Source organism: Vicia villosa, linkage group LG4 (assembly GCF_029867415.1).
Source record: "Vicia villosa cultivar HV-30 ecotype Madison, WI linkage group LG4, Vvil1.0, whole genome shotgun sequence".
NCBI classification, from domain to species: Eukaryota; Viridiplantae; Streptophyta; class Magnoliopsida; order Fabales; family Fabaceae; genus Vicia; species Vicia villosa.
Window position 1 is genome coordinate 129751062 of NC_081183.1, and position 23859 is coordinate 129774920.

Sequence of the window (23859 nt, forward strand, 5' to 3'; positions counted from 1 at the left end):
GGTATGGGACTGCATGGTTGAAGGAAAGCTTATAAGGATTGATAGGTACTACCTATACCAACAAGATGCATCTTCTTTTCGGGAGCCTGTTCCATAAGAACTCCATAGTTAAGCGTGCTTGACTTGGAGTAGTATTGGGATGGGTGACCTTCTGGGAAGTTTCCCGGAAAGCGTGCGAGTGAGGTCAAAGCATGCTGAAAAGACCCGTGTTGGTTTGTGGGGTTAGTCAATCATCCCGAAAGCATTCTGGGGCGTTACAGTCTTCTCTAAGACAATCATCGTTATTTCCAAGAACCTTTTTAGGTAGCTTTCTTTAAAACCATTTGTCATCCTTTTCAGGAACCTCTTCGGGTGGTCTTCTTTAAGACATTCTACGAACCTTTCTGGGCGGTCTTTTCTAAGACATTCACTGTCCTCTCCAAGAACCTCTTTAGGTAGTCTTTTCAACCTTTCCAGGTAGTCTTCTTTAAGACAAATTTCTATCCATTCTAATAACCTCTTCAGGTAGTCTTCTTCAAGACAAATTTTCATATCCATTCCAGAAACCTTTTCAGGTAGTCTTATAGAAGACATTACTTCGTTCCACTCGTTGCATCAATCAACATAAACATAAGCATTATCCACACACATATACATTACCAAGCTAGCAAAAGCATAGTCGTGGTGTAGGTGCAAATACGGTTTAAGCAGGTTCGATAAGGAGATAAAATCTTAGGATTGACACCAGCATCAGCATACATACGCATTAGCATATGCATATCATCTAGTGCATTCAAATACTACGAAAGCCTAGTTTCAAACCCTCGTGTTGTGATTAGTGTATTTTCCGACCCACGTGTCGTGAGTTTCTAACCCTCGTGTTGTGACAGGTGTGTTTACCGACCCTCGAGTCGTGAGTTTCCAAACATATCGTTTCCTTTCCGACCCTCGAGTCATGAATATTTGGCATGCTACTTTCTCCGACCCTCGAGTCGTGAGTCTCCAAACAGGTGAATCTTTTTCATGCAGGTACGCTTGTCAGAACCATGGCAGACAATTCCTTTGATACAGGTAAGTTTGCTAGAACTATATCAAGTGATCTCTTCTCATACAGGTACGCTTGTCAGAACCATGGCAAGTAATTCTTTTCATGCAGGTAAGTTTGCTAGAACTATAGCAAATAATTCCTATTGGTGCAGGTAAGCTTGTCCGAAGCAGGGTAAGTGACTCCTATTGGTACAGGTAAGTTTGCTAGAACTATAGCAAATAATTCATATTATACAGGTACGGTTGTCAGAACCATGGCAGGTAATTCCAAATGGTGTAGGTGAAATTTGTCCGAACCAGGGCAAATGATCCAAATGGTGTAGGTGAAATATGTCCGAACCAGGGCAAATGATCCAAATGGTGTAGGTGAAATTTGTCCGAACCAGGGCAAATGATCCAAATGGTGCAGGTGAAATTTGTCCGAACCAGGGCAAATGATCCTATAGGTGCAGGTGAGTTTGCTATAACCCTAGCAAAGGATCCTAATGGTGCAGGTGAGTTTGCTATAACCCTAGCAAATAATCCTAACGGTGCAGGTGAGTTTGCGATAACCCTCGCGAATGACCCTATTGGTGCAGGTGAGTATGTGATAACCCTTGCAAATGATCCTAATGGTGCAGGTGAGTTTGCGATAACCCTCGCAAATGATCCTATTGGTGCAGGTGAGTTTGCTATAACCCTAGCAAATTATCCTAATGGTGCAGGTGAGCTTGTTAGAATCATAACAAGTGATCCCTCTTACAAGTCCTCGCTATGTAAGACTCAGGCTTTAGTAGGACGGTTCTTTTCTCTCACGCTCGAGCATAAGGTCCTTCAAACAGTTCTTCAATTGGGTTTATCACGTTAGTCCCTCGGCAGTGATCTTCTTCAAGATTTCAACAATAACACACAAAGGTTTTATCTTTCTTTTCAGAATTACTAAACTAACATAACTAACAATCATGCATCATTCAACTAACGTACCTCATTCATACATAGTGCATATACATACGTGGCTCTCATTTATTTTGAGAAGCTCACTGCATCATACATCGCATGCATCATAACATTGCATAAAATCCAGGTTGCCTTTTTAGGCCGTACTACAATTGGAGCAGGTGGTTCCTTTCGAAAGCATCCGCTCCACATTCTAAAAAAGAAGGGTATTTACCTTGGGTGGCATCTGTAAGCCCATCTCCCATGGAATTCTTTCCCAACAAATGCAAATTTCAGGGCATTTCAATGTCCAATCATCTTCTACCTCTAGATCATGATAGGCAGACGTGCCTATCTGACTCTTCAGGTTTAAGCAGATTGAACAGGGGCAGCTGTCATACCCCAAAATTTGCCTTCCTCTTTTCATCTCCAATGCCTCAAGGTTCAAGGGTTTTCTCAAGTCACCCTCTCCTAATCGAGGATCTCAAAACTAGGGTTTGCAGTTTATCAAAGGAATTTGAATTTCTAGGGTCTCAAATGGATCCCAAGGTGTCTCACATATATCAAGGCACCTCTATGTCAATTATCAAGCTTCTATTCCAAGGATTGCACACTCAATGGCTCAGATGATCAATAATCGACTATGCTGACCTAAAAGTCAACCATAGTCAAAATACAGTCAAACTTCAAGATTTTGGGTCAACATCAAGTATGTGAGGTTATATCCATCATTTGATCAAACGTTGATCATGATTCATCAATAAAAACTCAGAAATGAACAAATTTCAAAAGTTCAAATTAGGGTTTTTTATAGAAAAAGTCAACTCAACTTTGACTGGGCATAACTCTCTCATACTTTATCATAAATTCCTCACTCAAAGACTATTCTGAAGGAAATTTGATTCTCTACAACTTTGTCTCTCACAAGCCAAGGCTAGAAATGCTTCATTTGAGAGATATGGTGCAAAAGATTATAGGTCCTCCGAAAAGTCAACGAAAGACACCTTTTAGGTCAAAGCTCATAACTTGAACATGGAAACTTCAATGGAGATGAAACAAAAGAGAGTGTTTAGAGGACTCTTTGAGCTTTCTAAAGAGTCCAAGAATATTTTCATATGTCAAAAATTGAACAAGATACAAGTTGTACAAGTTAGGCGATTTTGAGGAAATGCATGGGAGGCAAAGTGAGCAAGTTTGATTATTTTGACTAATGGGCCTATAAATTTCAATTCTCCACGTGATCCCAAGCTCAAGAAAGGCCCATTAATCATATGAATTTTATTTATGATTTTTATTTTATTTATATTTGATTTTATTCATTTAAAATCAATTTAAATCAAAATAAAATCACATTTTTATGAGATAAATTTGTATGATTCATGTTCCAAATATTTACTCAATCCAAATTCAATCCAATGGTCAAGATTAAATGGAAAACATGCATAGAATAACACAATGTCCAAAATAGAAAGATTTTATACAAAATCTTTTTTTTAATTTTCATGTGAATAATTACTTGATTATTTTCCATAAGATAAAACCCTAATATAGGTGATATATATTCTAGATAATTGAGGAGAAGAGGGGGACGAAAGATTGGACAAAGAGTCTAGGGTTTCTAAGGCACAAGAGGGTAAGCAAGAGTCAAGGTACAGGTCCCTGAACACGTGAAGCCATGGCTTTATGATACTCATGGTCAAGCATTTTTCTCATCTTTCGTTTTACGTGTATATATTTGTTTCACTTCAATCTAACCATCAATTAAAGTTTACAGCATCCATTAGAGGATTTTTGAACCATCACATGCAACGTTTATGCCCGGATTCGCGAAGTGCCATTGTTAGGGTTTAGGAGAAGCCCTCCCTCGTTTTCATGGTTGCAACGGGTTCCAGACCAAACTAACGCTTCCATTAGACTCGCAAGACACTAATTAGTAAATCTGGGCTGTTGTCTTGTGTGGATCCATTGTTTCTTGCAGGTTTCGAAAGTGCAGAACCAGGCATAGGAGAAAACGCAAGAAAATCCGCAGCGATTTTCAAAAGAAAATCCGCAGGAAAGTCTGATTTCCATGCGCTTGGCGGCTTCTGATTCGCCGGTCAACAACGTCCAGGCACTCTCTCTTTGTCCCATTGGTCTCTTACATTCTCCAGGGACCCACGGCTCACTCGGTTTGAAATTTGGTTCAATCATTACACTTTATCCTTTTTTATTAATTGCTATGGATTCAATAACAAATTGAGAAGTCAGCTCAAGTGGCAAAGGCATCTTTGAGGCACACTCCATACCTGGGTTCGATCCAGGCTGGGGTTATGTTATTTTTATTATTCACTTAACTGTAGATCCTACGCGCACTGCCTGAAGGTGTCCACCATACACCCTCATTCCCCAACCATCTGATCTCCAATGATCCAGATCTAACGTCCAGGGATTGCACCTCCACCATGGACTTTCCAAGGCTGCCACACATGATCATAACCAGGTTTCTATACAATTTGTTTATTAGTATTGTTTATTTATTTATTTGTTTTGTTTAATTATTTAAATTAAATTAATTGTGTTTAGTTTAATTAATTAATTAGAATTAGATTAGAATAAATTAGGATATGGTTTTAGGATTATATTATTTTCTCCGATTACTCGATTATTTCGAGTTAATTAATTTAATTAATTTTAACTATAAAAAGCACAAAAAAAAACTAGAAAGGTTTAATACATTAGGGTTCGCCCGATCCCATTACCCATTTGGCCTTCAATTAATTCTCTCATCGACCCGACTAAATCTATTAGTCGCATTAGACGAGAGATAAAAAATACATAAAATGCAGAACACATTTAATTTGCTGCCCGCGACGATCAATCTATCGATCTGAGTAACCAGCAATGCCTCTTAATCCGTTAGCTATACTGACCAAACCTATTGGTCATCGCATCTAACGGTGCCATATCAAATCAGGGTTGTACGCCCAAAACATCTAAAAAACACTAAACCACGATACTACGGATTTTCATCCTCTCGATCAGGCAATTCAAAATGCCTTGCAAAACACAAATTCAGAACTACGATAGGCCATTCAAAAAGCCTTCAAACCATTCAAATCAAATTCTAACTCAAAGGCGTACAACCCTGTCCCCGAACTACGTTGACTCTGATTCTCCCTAAGGAGATACGTAGGCACTTGGATAACCAAGGCGAGTCCCCTTCCCTAAAATCTCAATTTTTCCCCTATTCACTTCCTTAGCTATTAAACCTCAATATTTTAGCCATAAAACGGTTACCCTGGATTCAAAGCCAATAGGAAAGGGTTGAGGGTGCCTAACACCTTCCCTCAACCTGATTATAATAACTTACCCCGATCTCTATACTGCGTAGGGTTTCCTATTCGCCCTTCAGAATAGGTGGCGACTCTAAAAGTCTATTTTTAGGGCAGGTTGCTACACGTTTCCGAATTTCAAGTAATGTTATGAATTGGTGGGGAGTGGTGGGTCAGCTTATAGACGATAGGGATGTTTCGAATTATTTCCCGGTATGGTTGGTTGTGGATAAGGAAGATTGGGGTACTAAACCGTTCAAATTCAACAATGAATGGTTTAGGAATATGGCGTTTTAAATTTTGTTGGAGAAAGAATGGTCTAAGCTTATTGTGGTAGGTAGGGGTGATTACATCTTGAAGGAAAAATTGAGGCTCCTCAAGGTTAGGCTTAAATGGTGGAACATAAATATTTTTCGCAAGATAGATTTAGAGGTGGAGGAAGATGTCAGGATTATGAATGAAGTGGATGAATTAGTGTTGGTTCAGGAGGAAGAGGGGGAAGAAAGGAGGATGGCGACTAGTAAGTTTTTGTTAAATCTTAAACTAAAGAAAAACATGCTTACTAAAAGTTCTAGAATAAAGTGGCTCAATGATGGGGACGTAAACATTAGGTTTTTCCATTCGGTTATGAAAGGGAGATTGAGACGTAACCACATCGGTTCTTTATTAACGGAAATGGGAATGGTGAGCTCGGTGGAGAAGGTAAAGGGGGAGGCTCTAAACCACTTCGCTTCTAATTTTGTTGAGGATGTGCCTAGTAGGACTTTATTGGAAGGAGATTTATTCAGGAAGTTGAGGGAGGAGAATAGGGAATTTCTCGAAACTCCTTTCTCGGAAGTTGAAATCAAGGAGGCTATATGGAATTGTGATGGTTCAAAAAGCCCCGGTCCCGATGGGTTCTCTCTTATTTTTGTTAAGAAGTGTTGGTATTTTCTTGAGGATTTCTTGGCGTGTTTTGGAGACTTCTTTTTGGGTGCTATTCTATCTAATTCGATTACTTCGGGATTCTTGACTCTTATTCCAAAATAGGGATGGCAACGGGTCGGGTGCGGGTGCGGGTTTCACACTACCCAAACCCGCACCCGAAATCGGCACCCGAACCCAAACCCAAATATTGTTCGGGTGGCAAAACAACACCCACGCCCACACCCGCTGGGTTTCAGGTTTTTTCACCCAAACCCGAACCCATAACAAAAATCACAAAATACATTTTTTCTATAATTTTTCTACAACTTTCCACAATATATATAAGCGGGTGTGATTTCGGGTTTCGGGTGCGGGTTTTACACTACCCAAACCCGAATCCAAAATATCGGGTGGCACCCGAACCCAAACCCAGTCAACTCGGGTTTGGGTGCGGGTGGGCCCCGCGGGTTTGGGTCTACTTGCCATCCCTATTCCTAAATAAAAAAATCCTATTGATTTAAATGATTATAGGCCTATTTGTTTGGTAGGGTGTATTTACAAAATTATTGCTAAATTGTTGGCGGGAAGACTTAAGAAAGTGATTGGAAGCATCATTTCTCAAAGTCAAAGCACGTTCGTTCCGGGTAGACAACTTCTTGACAGGGTTTTGGTGGCTAACGAATTGGTGGGTCATGCGAATAGGGGGAGTTGCTAACTCTTTAAGGTGCACTTTGAAAAGGCTTACGATAAAGTAAGTTGGCCTTTTCTTAGGATTTTATTAAAAAAGATAGGATTTGGTACCGCTTGGATGAAATGGATGGAAGCCTTCATCTTTTCTAATAATATGTCGGTATTGGTAAACAGGAGTCCTACTAAGGAATTTAAGGTGGAGAGTAGATTAACACAAGGAGATTCAATTTCTCCTTTTCTCTTTGTGATTGCGGTGGAAAATGGAAATTATATGGGGCATCTTATGAATAGAAATTGCTTCATAGATCTTCTTCAATTTGTGGACGACACTCTTTTGGTGGGAGATGGAAGTTGGAACCATTTATGGGCTATCAAGTCGGCTTTAAGGGGCTTTCAACTTATTTCAGGCCTTGGAGTCAATTTTCATAAATGTAAACTTATAGGCATCAATATTAAATCTAATTTTTTTTAGATTGCTACGACTTTTATTTTGTGTAGGAGGGAAGAAAAAGAGTTTATGTTTCTCAGAATACCAATAGGATTCAATCCTAGAAGGTTATCCACTTGGAGTCCTCTTTTTCTCAAACTCTAAAAGAAGTTTTCTGGTTTGAAAGGTAGGTTTCTAAGTTTTGGTGGAATAGTTACTCTTCTAAATTCGGTATTAGGGACTCTTGCAATTTTTACTCTTTCCTTTTATAAAGCTCTGAAGAAAATCGTGAAGGAGATTATTAAGATTCAAAGCAATTTCTTTTGGGGCAGGACGAAGGAGAAAAGGTGCACTCAATGGGCTAGTTGGAAGGTGGTGTGTGTTCCAATAGAGAGAGAGAAGGGCTTGTTTTAAAGAGGATAGATGATTTTAACGTGGCACTTTAGAGCAAGTGGAAGTGGAGAATTTTAGGGGGGAAACGGAGCGTTGTGGTATAAAGTATTGAAGGTGCGGTACGACGATATAAAGATGTGGGTAGCGAATGGAGGTGGCAAGTATTTAGAGAAGGTATCTAAATCTTTTTGGTGGTATGATAATACATCTTTGGATTATATTCACCAAGAGGATTTCTTTATTCGGGGTTGTCGTTTTCGAGTGGGAAACGATTTTATTTTCTTAGTGGATGGAGGAGGGAATTCTTGAGGATCTATTTCCTGTGCTTTATCATGTTTCCTTATTATAGGAAGTTTCTATTGCAGCTATTGGAGGTTGGATTAATGGCGGTTGGAGGTGGGGAGACATGGGGATTTCTTGTTTGAGCATTCAGCAGACCGGTTTAGCAGGAGATTTTTCGCAACTCTGCATATTGCTACAGTCCGCTGTTATCTTGGCTGGGGTTTCGGATTCGGTTGCGTGGGAGGGTGGTTTGGACGATAATTTTTCTGTGAGCAGTAGCTACAAAATTCTTAACATTCGCCAGATTCCTTACGGATCGATTATGCTTTTGAGTTAATTTGGAAAATGAAGGTTCCTTACAAAGTAAAGGCCTTTGGATGGAGGTGTTTCATCAATAGACTATTGACTCTGTATTTGCTAATGAGGTATTAATTCTATCTCTAATTTAACTTGTGTGTTCTGCGGTAATAATCTTGAATCGTCTTTGCACTCTTTGTTGGTTTGTTGTATCTCTGAATTGGTGTGGAAAGATATGGCCGAGTGGATTGGTTTGTCAAGTTATAAATCGAAGAATTTTAAGGATAGCTTTTTGAAGTGTTCCTCCTTTTGCAAATCTCGTAGATCAAAAAAAAGACAAGGAATGAGTAGTGTGGTTGGCCATTTATTGGAATCTTTGGATCGTGAGGAATGGAATTGTTTTCAGAAACGATACGTGGAATATTCGAGATATTGTTTGGGGTATTAAAGTTTTGGTTTGAAAGTGGACGTTTACAGGAAAAATTAACCAACCCAATTGTAACTTTTACGAATTTAGCAAGAATCATTTGTTTTATTTGTCACATGTTTCAATTAGCGTGTAATTTTTCTCCGAGGATTTTCTTCTCCGTTAGTTGTAATCTTGGTTGAGAACTTCGGTTATCCGTTTCTATATATCATTGCTTATAGAAAAAAAATGATATTTGACTTTCATGTTAAGAATTGTAAATATTTAAAATATGGAAAATTGAAATGATCAACCTTTTTATAAATTATTTTTTGAATCCTTATAAAAAAATAGTTATTCTTAAAAGTAACACATATTTTATAATAAAAATTATTTGGCATTCTGATACAGAACACACAAAGCAAAGAAAAGACTGGCAGTATTAGATAGAGTCAAAACAATATTACATTGTCAAATACAATAAATTCATCTCATACTTTTTAATATTTAAATAATATTGTTAATTTTGTTTTTGTAACCTTGTTAATTATTTTGTTATTTGTTATAGATTAATATGTTCTAGGTTCAAAGTATACACACGAGAATTTTCTCCAAATTGAAAGTTTCTTTTTTATAAACAAAATTTAAATATTCAAAATTTGAACAATTTATTTAAGAGGTTTAATTTTTTTTTCTATTTAGACCAAATTATTATTGGTATTATTTTTTTACTTTTGTTAATATATTTTTTTTAAATTTTTTTGTTTCCTCGTTAATTATTTTGTTATTTTATATAGATCAACATGTTTTTGGTTCAAAGTATACACACAAGAATTCTCTCCAAAATGAAAATTTTTTTATAAGCAAAACTTAAATATTCAAAAGTTGACCAATTTATTTAAGTGATTTAATTTTTTTTACTATTTAGACCAAATTATTATTGGTATTATTTTGATAATTTTATTAATAATATTTCTTTTTTTTACAAAATATACAAAATTTTCGTAAATGTTATATAGGAATGAAAAAATATCTATCATTTCCTTTAGAATTTCTTTGGAAATCAAGAAAACTTTAAAAATTATAATCTCAATCTTCTTTGTGGTGATATACTTACTAAACACGCAATAATGAACATATAGTTTCACCATTCCTCTTACATGTGTGATTTTAATTTGAATTTTTTATTTTGTTAATTCATAATAGTTAGAATAATTGATTTTAGATATATGTTTTAAAATATTTCGACAGTTTAAATTTGAAACTCGCAATTAATCGGGTTTGCTATTTTCTAAGAAAGTGTGTTTTGGAATTAAAAGAGAGAAGAAACAAGAGCTTCGAAAAAATAAAAAATTTAAAAATATAAAAAAATATTAGTTTTTTTTTAAAAAAATAAATTTGTTTCAAATGATAAATAAGTATTTTTCATTGATTTATTTTTCATTTTCAAAACACAATAACAATTTTAGATATATTTGAAAAAATTTATCCAAGACCCTCCAAATTATCCCCCGCTATAAATTTATAGTTCCTTCAAAATAGAAGAATTTTGTATAATTAGTAAAATATATTTTATTTTTAATAGATGTTTTAAAATATATTTGCAGTTTAAAATTTTAAATCACTATAAAATTAATTATCGTGTTTGCTATCTCCTAAGTCTTTGTTTGTGAGTAAGAGGGATAGAGAAGAGGGGACTTCATAAAAAAATTTTTTTAAAAGATATAGAAAAATATTTTACTTTTTTTGAAATAATTATTTTGTATAGAATGTTAAATAAATGTTTATCATTAACATATTTTAGAAATTGATCTCCAAGTCCATCCTCTTTTTTTTTAAAGTCCTCCTCTCACTTATCATCCAAACTCTCAAACAAAACCTAAAAGAACTATTTTAGAAATTGATCTCCATTCTATCTAAATTCATATTGTCAATTCTTCAAATATCATATTGGTAATTGATTTTTTTTTAATATGTTCCTGCTATGTTTTACCAATCCTTTTGGGACACTATTGGAGAAGAGATCACTCACACTATCTTACAAATCCTTAATGATGATAAGGACCCTAGAGAGATCAACAACACATACATTTACCTTATTACATATATTTTCTCTTGATTCTGTTGAAATAATAATTAATGAGAAATAATTATTAGAATCTTGGGTTTATGATATATATATAAAAGGTGTGAAATATACGATATTATAGGGTTTCTGATATCTAGGGTTTATTAGTGAATTTGAAACGTTTGCAATGCCTTTTTTGTTAGGTTTGTGTTTTTTAGGGATATCTATTACGTGAAATCTTTTATCATAGGTTAAATTTCTCCATTACGTGCATTGTCCCTTATTTAACATCTATTATCATAGGTTAAATTTCTCCCTTACTTGTCAATATTTAAAATTTTATTGATGTGTCATTCTTGAAATCTTAAAAGATATGTTTTCATGTTCATCTGACATTAATTGTTTTGGTTATTTATATACGTCTCCTTCAAAGTCTCTTCTCATTCTTAGTTCTCACTCTCTATTTTGCTTCTCCTTAACTTTTCTTTCTCCTATGGCAGTTAAAACGTTTCACGGATATGAAAATTTTCTTGAAGTCGTCTGTGAGAAACGTCCCAGCATTATGTGTACTGACAGCCTTCTTAGCATGTGTCTAGAGAATCAAGGTTGGTCTGGATATGCTGCAATGCTTCGAGGTCCTATATTTCCTAACATTGTAAAGACCTTCTGGCTTTACGCATCTGTTAACAGTGATGGTAGTCACATCACTTCAAATATCCTTGGTATTCCCTTTATGATCACTCAATCCTCTATTGTTGAAGCTATCGGGTGTCCATCTGAACCTCACTTGTATGATCATAGGAGTTTTGATCACATGGCTATCACTGTTGTTCCAAATTACTTCAGTACCTTTAGGCGAGCTCTAAACAATCCAGAGAATCTGAAACCTCTTTCCAGAATATGGTTTCGATTTATCCTTACAAATCTTCACCCTAGAGGAGAATGTCTCAATGTTTTATCCTCAAGGGATAAGTTTCTTATCTTCTGCCTTATAAAAAGCATTTCAGTCAATCTGCCAGCCATCATCTTTAATCATATGAAAGATTCCATCTTGGCCTCCAGACACTTTCAACGGTTCTTCATTCCTTACGGACGTGTCCTATCTGCTTTACTTGAAGAAGTTAAAGTCATCAGAATTCTTCGACGAGCAGAACTCACAAATGGAGACTTATTGTTTGATACAAGCCGTGATGTCTTTAAAATCTAGTTTGAATCTGTGTATTTTCTATTTTCTTATTATGCTAAGTTTGTACTTCTTATCAGACAATGAAATTTTTATTGTACTTGTATGATCATAGGAGTTTTGATCACATGGCTATCACTGTTGTTCCAAATTACTTCAGTACCTTTAGGCGAGCTGTAAACAATCCAGAGAATCTGAAACCTATTGCCAGAATATGATTTCGATTTATCCTTACAAATCTTCACCCTAGAGGAGAATGTCTCAATGTTTTATCCTTAAGGGATAAGTTTCTTACCTTCTGCCTTATGAAAAGCATTTCAGTCAATCTGCCAGCCATCATTTTTAATCATATGAAAGAATCCATCTTGGCCTCCAGACACTTTTAACCGTCCTTCATTCCTTAAGGATGTGTCCTATCTGCTTTACTTGAAGAAGCTAAAGTCATCAGAATTCTTCGACGAGCAGAACTCACAAATGGAGACTTATTGTTTGATATAAGTTGTGATGTCTTTAAAATCTAGTTTGAATCTGTGTATTTCTCTATTTTCTTATTATGCTAAGTTTGTACTTCTTATCCGACAATGAAATTTTTATTGTTCTTATTTCTTATGTTTTTTTAATTTTGCTTTCACATATAATTAACTTTTTGATTATGACAAAAAGAAGAAGAAGAAATAATGATTTTGATTGTCATTGTTTTTAAAAGGCTTAAAATATATTATTGAAAATGACTACAAGTACCCTCATAAGAATATTACAAATTTGTTACTTAATTAACATAGTTTTAGAAGCTAAAATCTTAATTAAAGGCGAGAAGCCGGACAAGAAAGACGAAGGCATTTGAATAATTTTGTATTTGTATCACTTTTAAATATATTTCTTCTTTAGTGAGTTAGAGACAATTTTAAGAACTTAATATTATATTTATATAATGAGTATTCTATTGGTATAATAGCAAGCTTAAGAATTTTTTTTATTTGATTACAAAGTTAAATTACTTTCACTTTATTTTATCGGTGAGTGTAGTATATTTAATAATGTTAAAAAGCCATCTCTCTTATATAGTTTTATCTTTTTTTTAATAGTATTTATGAGTGGATAGCAGTGAAAAATAAAATAATGTTAAAAATGAAAAACAAAATTGTTAATACATCATAAATAAAAAGACGTGTTAAAAGCTATTATAAAATTTACATATTAAAAAAAGTTTAAAATTTTATATAAATTTATTTAATTAAATAGACTAGGTCACATATATTAAAAAAATGCCTTTTAAATCTATCAAACGGACCTATTTTAATAAATATAAATAAATATATTATTTTTTATAATGTATTTTGTATTTTATATTAAAATACAAAAATAAAGTTATACTCCTATGAATAATATGAATAATGTATTTTGTACAAAAGTAATGTCATTTGTACTTTATAATGTATTTTAGACTTTATATTTTGAATAACTAGTGAACATAAATTGAGAAAAAAATTATGAATAGGGATGGAAATTTGGCCCATATTCTACGGGTACCCACAAAAAAAAGCTCACAATGAATAGGGTAAAAATCCGCAAAATTGGTACGAATATTGGCACGTGTAATTATCTATTAAAATAAGCGGGTATGGGTGTGGAGCGGGCACAGATATCTTACTACCCACTTCGCCCCATATCCTCACTACATATTTATATAATATCATTTATATTATTATATAAAAATGCATGTTTATCGATTTTTTAAAAATATATTGCTATCAAACTATTACACATTTTAATAAATGTGTTTATTTATTTTTGAACTCAACAATAACATGCATAATTTTTTTTAATATTGTTAAAAAAAACTTAAAATTTTATGTATTTTATAATTAATCGATTTAATTTTAACACAAACGCGGGTAAACGGACACGATGACTGGTATTGGAGTACCCATACGATATGGGTATAGGTATGAACATTGGTGCCCAAGCAGATATGGGTTCGGATACGAGGATTTTATTTAACTGTGGATATCGAGACGGGTACTATTATACCCTGTCTATTGTCATCCCTATTGAAGAGTAATTCAATATTCAGAAGATGGACTGATCTTCTGATGGTTACTCAGTAGATAGTATTGACCAGAAGATGCTGTCTGGGTCCCATTAGCTTAGCTGTTTAGTAGTAAGGGTACTTTAGTATTTTGTACTGTTTGTACCTTAGACTTGTTCACTAAGTTTACTGTTCCAGAAGGAAGCCTCAACTTCTGATGAGAAGAGATATCAGAAGGGAAAGGATAAGAAGAAAGTTCAATGTTACTGTTGCAAACAGTTTGGCCATTTTGCTAGAGACTGTTTGGCAAACAAAGGAAGGAGATCAGAAGAAGCAAATATAGCCAGAGGAGGATCAGATGATGAACCTGTGCTATTGATGGCTTCAGAGTCTGACGAAAGTCAGAGTGGTGGTATATGGACACTGGGTGTTCAAATCACTTGACTGGAAACAAACAATGGCTGATAGACTTTGACTCTGAAAGGAGGACAAAGATCAGATGTGCTGATGATAAGTACCTGTATGCAGAAGGTATGGGAAATGTCAAAGTCAAAGTGAAGAATGGAAAGACTGTTCTAATCAAGGATGTTTGGTATGTTCCTGGAATCAGAAGCAATCTGATGAGTGTGGGTCAGCTCATTGAGAAAGGTTTCTTAGTTGTTATGAAGAATAACCTTTTGAAGTTGTATGATTCCAATCAGAAGTTGATTATGCAATCTGAACAGGGAAGCAACAGAACATTCAAGGTGAATGTAGATACAGCTGAAATAGAGTGTCTGAGTGCTGAAGGCTCAGAAGGTGATAGTAAGCAGTGGCACAAGAGGTTGGGGCATTTGAACTATAGAAGTCTGGGGCATCTAAGTTCTAAGAAGCTTGTACATGGCATTCCAAAGATTGTGAAGCCTGAGAAGTCATGTGAGGTATGCATGAAAGGCAAGCAACCCAGATTGCCATTTGTATCAGAAGTTGCTCCAAGAGCAAAGCATGCTCTGGGAGTAGTGCACTCTGATGTGTGTGGACCATTTCCAGAACCTTCACTTGGAGGAAATAGGTATTTTGTGTCTTTTGTGGATGAGTTCACAAGAATGACGTGGGTAACTCTCATTAAGTTTAAGAATGAGGTGTTTACAGAATTCCAGAAGTTCAAGGTGAAGGCTGAGAAGCAGAGTGGTCAGAAGATAAAGATTCTCAGAACGGATGGTGGAGGTGAGTATAACTCTACAGAATTCCAGAAGTTCTGTGATGATAATGGAATTGAGCATGAGGTTACTGCTCCTTATACTCCTCAACACAATGGTCTTGCTGAACGTAGAAACCGTACTTTGCTTGATATGACGAGAAGTATGCTAAAAGAGAAGAAGCTTCCTCATAATCTATGGGGAGAAGCTGTTGCTACTGCAGCATATGTGCTCAATAGGTGTCCAACAAGGAGGCTGAAGGAAATTGTTCCTTTAGAGAAGTGGACTAAGGAGAAGCAGAGTGTTAGTCATCTGAAGGTTTTTGGTTCTGTGTGTTACAAACACGTTCCAGAAGCTAGAAGGAAGAAGCTGGATGATAGGAGCAAAGTGATGTTATTGGTGGGGTACCACAGTACAGGTGCATACAAGCTCTATTGTCCAGAGACTAACAAAGTTGAAGTCAGTAGAGACGTCTTTGTGAAGGAATCAGAAGTTTGGGATTGGAGAGAGTCTCAACCAACTTCTGATGTAGAGATAACTTTTAAAGAAAAGTTAGAGTCAGAAGATGAAGAATCTTCTGAAGACGAGTCAGAAGATGAAGCATCTTCTGAAGATGAGTCAGATGGAGAATCTGATTCTGATCCAGATTCTGATGATGATCCAGATTCTGGTGGTGGTCATGATTCTGGAAGGGAAAACTCTGAAGACATAGGGTCTGGAGGACAAGCTTTTGGAGATGATCATGGAGGTGGTGACTCTGGAGTAGCTGACTCTGAAGTAGCTCAGCGACCACAAAGAGTCAGAACTATACCAAGAAGGTTTGCAGATTTTGACATGTTGCAAGACACAGAAGTTGACTCAGAAGGAGAGGTCATTCAGTGTGCTATGTTAGTAGATTCTGAACCAGTGAGTATTGAAGAAGCGCTCAAGAAGAAGGTCTGGCTGAATGCCATGAAAGAAGAACTTGAGGCTATAGAAAGAAACAAGACTTGGAAGCTGACAGAACTTCCAAAGAAGAAGAAAGCCATCAGCGTCAGATGGGTTTTCAAGGTAAAGCTGAAGCCAGATGGATCAGTTGGTAAACACAAAGCGAGGCTAGTGGCTAGAGGTTTTCTTTAAAAACCTGGACTAGATTACTTTGAGGTGTTTGCTCATGTAGCTAGACATGAAACAATCAGGCTGGTGATTGCGTTAGCTGCGAACAGAGGATGGTCCTTGATGCATCTGGATATAAAGTCTGCATTTCTGAACGGTCCATTACAAGAGGAGTTATATGTGTCACAACCCCCTGGCTTTGTGAAAAAGAATAAGGAAGGGATGGTGTACAAATTACATAAATCTCTGTATGGATTGAAGCAAGCGCCCAGAGCTTGGAATTTGAAGATTGATTCATTTTTCAAGAAGCAAGGGTTTCAGAAGTGTGAGATGGAATATGGAGTTTATGTGCAACATTCTGGAAGCAATATGATTTTGTTGTGTCTTTATGTTGATGACATATTGCTTACGGGGAGTTGTCCAGAAGATCTGATGAAGTTCAAGAAGGTGCTGATGAATGAGTTTCAGATTACAGACCTTGGGAAAATGTCATATTTTCTAGGGATGGAGATTCTGTATTCAGAAGATGGTATCATTATGCATCAGCTGAAGTATGAGTTAGAACTTCTGAAGAAATTCAAGCTGGAGAATTGCAAATCCGCTGTTACACCGTCAGAAACGAATCAGAAGTTGGACTCTGATCCTGAAGGTGAAGATGTTGATGCTACGGTATTCAAACAGCTGGTTGGTTCTCTAAGGTATTTGTGTAATACCAGGCTTGATATATGCTATGCAGTTGGATTGGTTAGTAGGTTCATGAGTAAACCTAAGTGGTCCCATTACCAAGCTGCTGTCAGAATCTTGAGATATGTCAAGGGAACTCTGAAATATGGCATATTGTTTCCTTCTGGGAGAAAGGAAGAATCAGAGTTATTGAGTTATTCTGATTCTGATTGGTGTGGAGACAGAGTTGATAGAAGGAGTACTTCTGGATATTTGTTCATGTTTCTGGGAGGTCCTATTTCTTGGAGTTCCAAGAAGCAACCTGTTGTTGCTCTATCAACCTGTGAAGCTGAGTACATCGCAGGCGTTGTAGCTGCATGTCAAGCTGTGTGGCTTCTGAATCTATTAGAAGATCTGAAAATTAGAGTGAAGAAGCCTCTGAAGCTGATGATTGATAACAAGTCTGCAATCAATCTTGCCAAGAATCCGGTGTTACACGGAAGAAGCAAGCATATTGAGACTAAGTATCATTTCTTGAGAAGCCAAGTCCAGAATGGAACATTAGAAGTTGTGCACTGTAGCACCCAGAAGCAGATGGCTGATGTTCTGACGAAGGCAATCAAGATGGATCAATTTCTGCTCTTGAGGGATGGAATTGGCGTTGTCAGCTTTGACTGAAGAATATGAATTAAGGGATGGTATTGAAGAGTAATTCAATATTCAGAAGATGGACTGATCTTCTGATGGTTACTCAGAAGATAGTATTGACCAGAAGATGTTGTCTGGGTCCCATTAGCTTAGCTGTTTAGTAGTAAGGGTACTTTAGTATTTTGTACTGTTTGTACCTTAGACTTGTTCACTAAGTTTACTGTTTTAGGGCTTATGTGGCAAGATTTTCTTTTCTTATAAATAGCCTTGTAATAGCTATCATTAATAAGTAGAATACAATTTTATTCTCTCATCTTTTTTGCGCCGTTATTCTATTATTCTCTTTGTCACCATCTTTATTCACTGTGCACCAACAATCCCTACTTATGAATAATGTCATAATTTGTTTTTTGTAAGTTATCTCAAATAAATAATCTTACAAAATTTATACAATTATGTGAGTTTAAATAAGTTAATGTGAACAAACATTTTGTCTCTTTGTACTATTGATTCTCTAGTATATTTAAACACTAATTGAATTGCTTATTTACATCATATGTTTGAATGATATATGTTTTTTTAAATAGATTAATAGACTTTGAAGTTTTTAACAGGTCATACTCATACTTAGTAAAGTCTAACTCGGCGCAGTCTATTTTCACCCCTAATACAATGTATAATTTTTATTTATTTTTTTAATATACAATGTCATTTATGGCATATACATTTATATAAGTTTTTTTGTGTGTAAGGAAGATAATATTAATGGAAGAATTAAAGATTCTCCAACCTGTTATACAAAAGAACGAGCGAAAAAACTCGACAAAAAGAAGAGATTACTAACCAATTAGAATTACAAGCGAAATAATAACGGATATTTGTTAAACTCGTAAATATTAAAATTGAGTTTAATAATTTTTCTATGAACGACCAAGTATTTATATTAATTAGTCTGGACCCTATTTATAAAATATAGTTATTCTTAAAATAACTCATTTCTTTAAATAAAAAATAGTTATTTTTCATAACAATGTTTTTTCAAAATAGTAGAGTCAAGCACAATAAATTCTTCACTTATATATTTTATATTTAAATAATATTTTTTATTTTCCCTATTGCAGCTTTATTAATTGTGTTGTTATCTTTTTTTTCTTCTTTTCAGATAACCATGTTTGTGGTTCAATGAATACACTGAATAATTTTTGTTGTTGAATAACCTATTGTAGCCTTATATATTTTTTCTCAATTTATTTTTGAAGCAACATTTGACCAATTTATTTAAAAGATTTAAATTTCTTTCAATTTAGAACAAATTATTTAAAAATATAACTTTTTTCAAAATGCCATATTTGAATTTATATATATATATATATATATATATATATATATATATATATATATATATATATATATATATATATATATATATATATATACCATCAAGTCCATTCAGAGAGGGGGAGAGAGAGAAAAAAATGTTTCAAAAAAGTAATTCTGAGATTTCATCGTCTTCCAGTGCCAAAGAAGCTAGTCATGGAATCGACGACACTGGTCTTGATGCTACTGTCACAGGTAACATTATTACATTCTTTTCTTTTTTTTCCATTTTCTATTTAAAAATTTAGGATAAAATGAAGAAAAAAAACTTAGAATTATAACCTCCGTCTTTTGGTAGTTTCTCCATATCTCTTAGATAATCTTTTGTGCATTCAGAAATCTTGCCAACTCACAAAACTAATTGTCGAGTCTGCTATTTCAGAAATCAAACTCAATTTTTGTTCATAGTCACATCGTATTTTTTTCAAAAATCAAAGTAATGTTTTTCTTATAAGAATAAACGATTGTTATAATCTTTTATTAAGAAATTATTGAAGTATAATTTAGGGTTTTCTACAAGTTAACATTACGCTACTTTGAATTTAGTTGAGTACTCGTTTCCGCAATTAATTAATTAAATAGTATAATTTAATATCATGTCACTTTATTATTTTTATTTTAATTTTAAAAAAAATTAAAATCTTTAACTTATTTGCACTAAATATACATTGTACCAAATTTAAATTCACAAATATCAAAGAATTTAACTTCTTATAAAAGTTAAATTTATAATTATTTATTGGTAAACACTCTAGTACTCTTGAATTTAGTTGGGTATCAGTATCCTCGTATAATCAAATCATATTAATTAATGACACATCATTTTTTATAATAACTTTATTTTAAAATAAATTCAAATTTTAAACAAATTTGCACTTAAGAAATCGGTAGCCAATTATTTATCATTGGTACCTAAGAATTTAGCTTATTTATTATATTTATGCATGTTATAAAATTTATTATCTTTTACAGAATATAACTCAATTTTTTATCTTAATACTTATTAAAGATTGTGATTAAGGACCACTTTGACCATATTTAAGAGTGTACTATTACTCTTTTGGATTATTTTTGTAAGATGTATCCTAAGGACCTCTAGTGACATGATATTAATTCTCTTATTGTTAATTAAGTACTTTTTCTTTAATTTGTCTTTATTTATGTTTTAATTTCTTATGAGTTTTTGTTTTTTATAGGTAACATGTATTCCACTCCCGATGACGACTTCAAGAGTTTCCTCTTGCAAGCCAAAAAGGAGGTGCAAATGAGAATCAAGGGTGACACTTCCTCTTTGCCTAAAGCGAGAGGTGTGAAGAGAAAACCCAATGAATCTTTAGGTGAAGGGATTTCTATTTCTTCTGATGTTGTCATTACAAATTCTTCGATTAAGGTTCAACCCGAGAAAGACAGAGCTAATCACAAGGCCAAACATGATCATCCACATATAAGAGAGACTCAATTCATAGGGGAGCAAGCAACCAAGATTTTTGCTGGTACTTCTTCTGAGTCGCTCCTCGTCTCTTCATGTGAGGAAAAATTGGAGGGTGTTGTTCAAGGCGTTGAGGCCATAAGTCCTGAGAAAGCTTATTCATTGATTGTAGCTTATGGTCTCAGAGTGTCCCAGTTTGGGAAATCTGCTCAAGAAGAATTCATCAAAACCAGAGATGAACTCATAGAAGTTAAAGATAATTTGAAGGCGGAGAAAGAGAAAATGGACTTTACTATTGAGTATCTATAAGACCTCAAAGTTCATCTAGAGATGTCAAAGAAGAAGTTTATGGATGAGCTAATTTCTCGTGATGAAGTAGAGAAGAAGAAGAACGAGAAGATCCAGTCGTTGGAAAAAGAGGTCAAGGTCTTATCTGAAGGGTTGGCTGATGCAAAAAAACGGGCAGACGGGAAGGATGGAGAGATCTATAAGTTGAAAATAGACGGAGCGACTAAGTATCTGGAAGGTTTTGATGTTGCTCTAAGTCAAGTGAAGTTTCTTCACCCTGACATTGATGTTTCAGAAGTTGACTCCCTTAAATTCGTAAAGGACGGAAAGTTAGTTCTTATGTAGGCGTGGTTGTTTGCTTTTGATTTTTGGAATGACTAGATGTGCAAGACATGTAAGGTGGAATACTATTTTTTGTTTTTGTGTTTTCTTATAATAATTTAAGGCATTGATGAGCCTTAAGGGCTCGACATTACTTTGTCGATGATGGCCTCTGCCTTTTATTGTTTATTTGCAGTTTCATCTCTTACTTATGTACTCAAACTTGCATTTTTATTTTAAAAGTGGAGCAACTAGTGTGTTTTGACCACCAACCATTACTGAATATGTTGTGTGACTATGTTGAGTTCTAAGTGTTTTTTTCCTTCTCGTTTGATTATGAATATTGCTCTCTTTTTTATTTGTTCTTTATTCATTCTTATTATGGTATATTAATATGTTCTATTTATTGTATGCGTTTAGGAGGAATTATCAGTGTTCATTGTTGGTTAGATATTTTTTCTTAACGTCACCTAAGGTGGTTTTAAGTATAATGTATTAATCAAAAAAGAAATTGTATGTTCTAAAATGCTCTAGGATCCATGTGCATAAAAGAATTGTACTTCTAGTTTTACTTATTATTTGGCACCAAATACCGATTTAACAAGTGTACAAGTTGTTTCAAGTAGTAAAAATGGTAAGAGCTATGGGTTTTGTGGATCCATACGTACTATATAAAAAGGGAAGAGGTGCTAAGCATGCCACTAAAAGACACCTACTCTTGGGTGTTTAAAAGCATATTGAAGCAAAGAGAGAATTACAACAGGGTGCTGTTTACGGTGATTTCCGGTAAACAACCGCTAGTCTTCCAAACTATAATAAATATGATTTGGTTACTCGCAGGATCGACTAGATTGATCCTAGGACACATAGTCAAGAAGATTGTTATCAATTTTCATTCGAACCATATTCATGATTTGTCTTCTTCAATAAGCGTTGTTCGATTAAAGAACAAATAGTCTTGATAATCACTTTGTTATATATAAATGTGACTTCAACGAAAAGATAAGTAACATAACATATGAAATTAAAAGGACTATTAAAACGTAAAGAATCTTAAACTGCAGAAACGTTAAAGACTTTGAAAGTAAATAACATGAAAGTAATTCGAAAGTAAATGACATTAAAGTAAAGATACAGAAATGTAAATGGCAAGAAGTAAACGAAATGCAATAATTCTGGAAGATATTTAAAAACAAAAGATAATACACATGTATTAAAGTGGTGGTGTCATACGTACATTTTCTCAGCGAACTCTTTCTCTTAACGCTTGATACTTGAGTAAATATGTGAGTGATTTGTACAAAATGAACACACAGAATCCTAACATTAAGACTCCTATTTATACTAGTTTCGACCTTAACGGTCCTACACTAATCTGCTGCCACGTTTCTCATAAGAACTTCTAGCGACGCCATCTGTTACTTGGACAGTTACGAAACCGTCTTCGAATTTAAAATCTTCCCGCCTGAGTCCGTCTTCGACGCGTGGCAGTGTATTAAACAAACACTACGAAAAACACGCTAAGTAGTAATACTTGAATATATTTATAAATTTTGTCTAAGTCCCCGAAGACACATACTTTTCACTAGCTTTCAGTATTCATTATCTTCATAGCGAACTTAGAAATCTTTACTCTCGAAGCATGACCATCAGTAGCCATTCTTTTATTTTTAAGGGATGGCCATCAGTAACCATCTTTCCTTCGATTTTCTACTTCTTCGAAGGACAAATACTACAAAACGAAATCTTCAGCTAACAAATTGCCCCCAATAAATGCCTGTTTCGAGAGTCAACAGAAATATGCGTTTCTTGTCATTATAAGATTTCGTTCTTTATTGATCTTTGAGAGTTCCAAGACTGCTGACTAACGTCATAATCATTGATGACCCTGTTTCCGAAACGTCTTGTCATTTTCAAAGATGTCTCCTCATAACTTACATTCCCACGTTTTAACCTTACTTCTTGATCATTACTCCTACATACTAGGAGTGAAGCTAACTTTATTCGACCGCCGTTGGATTAAATCACCAGCCGCCACGTGTTCTTTGGATTTTACCCAAAAGATTTAAAAAGGGTTTCCGTTAAACCTTTAAATACTTGGTCTTGCACTTCTACACAACCTTTCATTCCTATTTCTTCATCTTCTTCAACAAAAACCAAACATCTTCAATCTCTTCAAAATTTCGCTCCCTTAATCAGAAATTTCTCTATGGCTTCATCTTCAAATGTTCTTCAACCTGCTCTGAAGCTCCAATCAACAACACGGTCTGGGGAACAAGAGCACGTTCAAAACCCTAACACCGAAGAAATACGCGCTATTTACGCTTCCCAGGTAATCATTCCCTTTGAACTTTCTGGAAAATCTCTCGCTTTTATGGGTCCATTACCAGGTGAAAATATCCCATCTCTGAATAAATTCTTCCCTGCTTATTACAAGACTAGACCATTAGTTAGCAAAATTAGGATAGATGAAGATGGCTGTTCTCCCTCAGGAAAATCTGCTAACATGGAAGAAACTCCAACTGTAACTCCTTTAGCTTTAGCGAAAATTAGGTTAAACTATATGACCAACTCTGTAAAAGTGTTTAGGTCAATTCCTTTAGCCAAAGATCCTGATTTGTACTATGCCTGGTTAGAAAAAGTAGAGAAACAGAAAGAATCCTTCTGGAAATCGTTAGGAATATACGATTTGATTCAACTGTCAAAGACAGGTTTAGAATACAACCAACCCATGTTAGTAGCAGCGGTTCACTTTTGGGATGCTTCTCACAACACTTTCCATCTCCCCTGTGGAATGGTTACCCCTACTCTTTTCGATGTGGCTGCGATTACAGGACTTCGACCAACTGGAGAAACCTTCGATCCTAACGAAATGGATAATGATACTATTGGTTTTAATGACTCACAAGTCACTTATACTGCATTCA

The 23859-nt window shown here is 34.8% G+C and overlaps 1 protein-coding gene across 1 annotated transcript; it reads left to right on the forward strand.

Annotated features, from left to right (window-relative positions):
- Window positions 1-18992: 18992 nt before the first annotated feature.
- On the forward strand, window positions 18993-20632 carry LOC131597864 (uncharacterized). Its single transcript, XM_058870526.1, has 2 exons — window positions 18993-19089; window positions 20091-20632. Exons 1-2 carry the CDS (start codon window positions 18993-18995, stop codon window positions 20630-20632), a joined length of 639 nt encoding a protein of 212 aa, XP_058726509.1.
- The last annotated feature ends 3227 nt before the right edge of the window (window positions 20633-23859 follow it).